Below are 3203 nucleotides of genomic sequence, written 5' to 3' on the forward strand. Positions count from 1 at the left end.
TTACCATTGCCCAGTGACTCTATCACACAACCGGTGACTCTATCCCCGCTCAGCTTTGAGATTTGGGGGCGCCTCTGAGAGCCCCTTACAAGACGAAGGAAGAAAACTCCCGCCAGGCGATACTTAACACGCCCCGTGGCTCAAGCCAAAAGCATGCACACATTTTCGGCGACACAATAGCCACACAATAGATCACCAATTCGTCATCAGCTGCTTGGGATCTGGTATGGCGGCGACACGTTTTACGCACATCCGTCCGTTTAATGCTGTCCGCGGTGCTGTTAGTTGATCCCAGAGGACTTGCCGCGTGAGTCCCCGTTTGTCGTGACGGCAATGATCCGCGCTGCGTCCCTGCTATCATCTCGATCTCCCCGCCATCCCGATGGTCCTTTCATTCGCCGTCAGGCCACGCAGGCACAATAGCCCCCCACGTGAAGCGAGGTATCATGTCAACCCGACCTCGGCTCTAACGCCTATCTGGCATGTTGATCAGCCGCGCGGGGCCCCGCCGGACCGCCCGACACCGCGCCGGAGAGCGCGCGCGACCAGCCCGGCAGACCCGGCCACGGCGTCACCCACAGCCGACCGTGACTCCCCAGCATCCGCACCCCACCTGAGAGCAGCGCCAGCGGCCAGCCCGGACAGGCCCGACCACGGCGTCCCCCACAGTCGGCCGGGACAATCCCCAGCATCCGCGTCCCGCCGGAGAGCAGCGCCGGCGGCCAGCCCGGACAGACCTGGCCATGGTACCACCCAGATCCGGCCGTGCCGTCCCCAGCACCCGCGTCCCGCCGGATAGCGCGGCGGCGGCCGCGGCCGCTGCCTGCGCGCGCGGCGGCGCCGCTGCCGCCCCCTCACCGATATCTCGGGCTGACATGACCCACGACTTTGACGCTGTTCTCCACCCGGCCGACGCGTTCTCGCGATGCACTGTACTCGCCGCCCATGTCGCGCCTGGCCGGGTCGAAGTGAGCGTGCCGTCCTGTGTCCGACGCTGAGCCCGTCCACGGTCGACCGTCGGCGTTGTCGGGTTTACCCAGTTGCGCGTCGGCACCGGCTTGCCGGCCGCCGGCAGGGATGCTGCCGGCCTCCTTCTCCGTCACCTCGACCTCCGTGCCCGGCTGCGGCTCCATGGATCTCCGGCCGCGAGTGCACCTGTAGGTCGGCTCAGTCATGCACGTCACATCTGCATCTGACTTGAGTTCATAATGAGATAGGGTTGGAGAAAATCACTGTGCTGCCGGCATGACGACCTTCATATTTCTAAGCACCAGCATGGCCGTGACCGACTCAACGACAACCCAAATATTCAAAGGTCAGCTCACACCGCTCCACACTCACTGCCACATCCGCGCGTCCCCCAAACCCACGACACACCATAGCGTGCGTGAAACGCCCGGCTTTTGCAGGGCGCGTGCGGGCCGCGCCGTGCTGTCGGTGGTGCCGCACTGAGTGCACATGGGTCTAAACACCGGCCGCGGGGAATGCGTGCGATTTCTGACAGCGCTCCATTTCGCCAATGACATTTGTTGCGACAGTCAGCGGATCCCCCTTCACTCCCATCGCATTAGCCTCGTGTTTCGACGCGTCAATGTCATTGCGAGCATCCGCCGCCGTCCCCCTGCAGCCGGCCGCCCGCGAGCCCTCTGACCGGCCGCACAGAGCCGGCTACAGCCGACCGCGGCCCAAACGGGGCGGCGGCCCCGCCCCAGCCGATCCATCGGTAAAGGCGGAGGGATGTGGACGGCTGGCCGACAGACTCGATGCCGGTGACGCCCCGACCCGACCCGACCCGTTGGTAGAGGCGGAGAGGTGTGACGGCTGCCGACAACCCGATGCCGGCGACGGCCCCGACCCGACCGACCCGTTGGTAAGGCGGAGAGTTGTGGACGGCTGGCCGACAGACTCGATGCCGGGTGACGGCCCCGACCCGACCCGACCCGTTGGTAGAGGCGGAGAGGTGTGGACGGCTGGCCGACAGACCCGATGCCGGGCGACGGCCCCCCCGACCCGACCCGTTGTAGAGGCGGAGAGTTGTGGACGGCTGGCCGACAGACTCGATGCCGGGTGACGGCCCCGACCCGACCCGACCCGTTGGTAGAGGTGGAGAGGTGTTGGCAGCCCACCGACGGACTGATGCCGGGCGACGGGCCGGATTCGGGTGGAGCAGACGGAAGCCACCCTGGCACCGCCCCGTCACAACAACACGGGCCATCCAGCAGCGTTAAGTGGAGAGGGCGGGACCCGGCGGTTTTACTACTCCGGAGCAATTTAGGTCAGCGATATCCGCCGAGGGAGAACGGAGTCTGGCACTCGGCGGCGGACGCGGATGCGTTTCCACTTGGATGTGGCGCTCGTCCAGTTCACCCTCGTCGGGCACCTTGGCACGGCAATGTAGGTGCCATCGTCTCAGAGGAGATGTCCTGTATCATCAGCCTCCTGCTCCACCACGTACCTGGTCGGCCAGGTCAGGTGGAATCAGGTCAGGCCAGGACATCATGTCACCAGGACGCGTCGGAGCAGCGTCACGAGCAGGTCACTGGGGTTAACGTAGCGGCCAAACGCGGGGCTCGCAGCGGGCGCTGCGGTGTCAGGGGGCCCGCGCAGGACGAGCACGGCACATGACGCTGCATGGCGCATGATAGCACATGGCGCCTGCATGGCGCATGACGACACATGGCGCTGCTTACAATCATATCACCAAGCGACACCATTCGACGAGAGCATCAGCTTCGTTTGAGGTTCCCGTAATCAGACGAATGACAAGCGTGCTGAAAGCAATGACCACAAGGTATAGCTCAATCAGATCACATACATCCCCAGCGAACAATTAAACAATCACTGTGTCACTGTCGATGAAAAGCAGGCACGCTGGAAGTCATTACGTGGCTGCATCGTAAATACATCCGACAAGAACAGAGGCGCCGCATACTTTTGGTTCACAGCTGACTCACCAGCACCACTGTCGACGTGACAAGATCAGGCTGTGTGTATCACCTGGTCCGACTGTCGGCGCGACAAGATCAGGCTGTGTGTATCACCTGGTCCGACTGTCGATGTGACAAGATCGGGCTGTGTGTATCACCTGGTCCGACTGTCGGCGTGACAAGATCAGGCTGTGTGCATCACCTGGTCCGACTGTCGGTGTGACAAGATCAGGCTGTGTGTATCACCTGGTCCGACTGTCGGCGTGAGGTCAGACC

At 63.5% G+C, this 3203-nt stretch overlaps 2 protein-coding genes across 2 annotated transcripts in view; one reads left to right on the plus strand and one right to left on the minus strand.

Annotated features, from left to right (window-relative positions):
• LOC119090872 (fasciclin-2-like) overlaps nt 1–1133 on the minus strand; it is a 15009-nt gene extending 13876 nt beyond the window's left edge. The window contains exon 1 of the mRNA XM_037213608.1: nt 859–1133. Coding sequence (XP_037069503.1) covers nt 859–1133 — 275 coding nt within the window. The remainder of the gene's footprint in view (nt 1–858) is intronic.
• Nucleotides 1134–2329: 1196 nt separating this feature from the next.
• Nucleotides 2330–3203, plus strand: part of LOC119090873 (fasciclin-2-like) — a 16718-nt gene continuing 15844 nt past the window's right edge. The window contains exon 1 of the mRNA XM_037213609.1: nt 2330–2394. Coding sequence (XP_037069504.1) covers nt 2330–2394 — 65 coding nt within the window. The remainder of the gene's footprint in view (nt 2395–3203) is intronic.

The sequence above is a fragment of the Pollicipes pollicipes genome, unplaced genomic scaffold (assembly GCF_011947565.3).
Source record: "Pollicipes pollicipes isolate AB1234 unplaced genomic scaffold, Ppol_2.1 Scaffold_3168;HRSCAF=3711_pilon_pilon_pilon, whole genome shotgun sequence".
Lineage (NCBI taxonomy): Eukaryota > Metazoa > Arthropoda > Thecostraca > Pollicipedomorpha > Pollicipedidae > Pollicipes > Pollicipes pollicipes.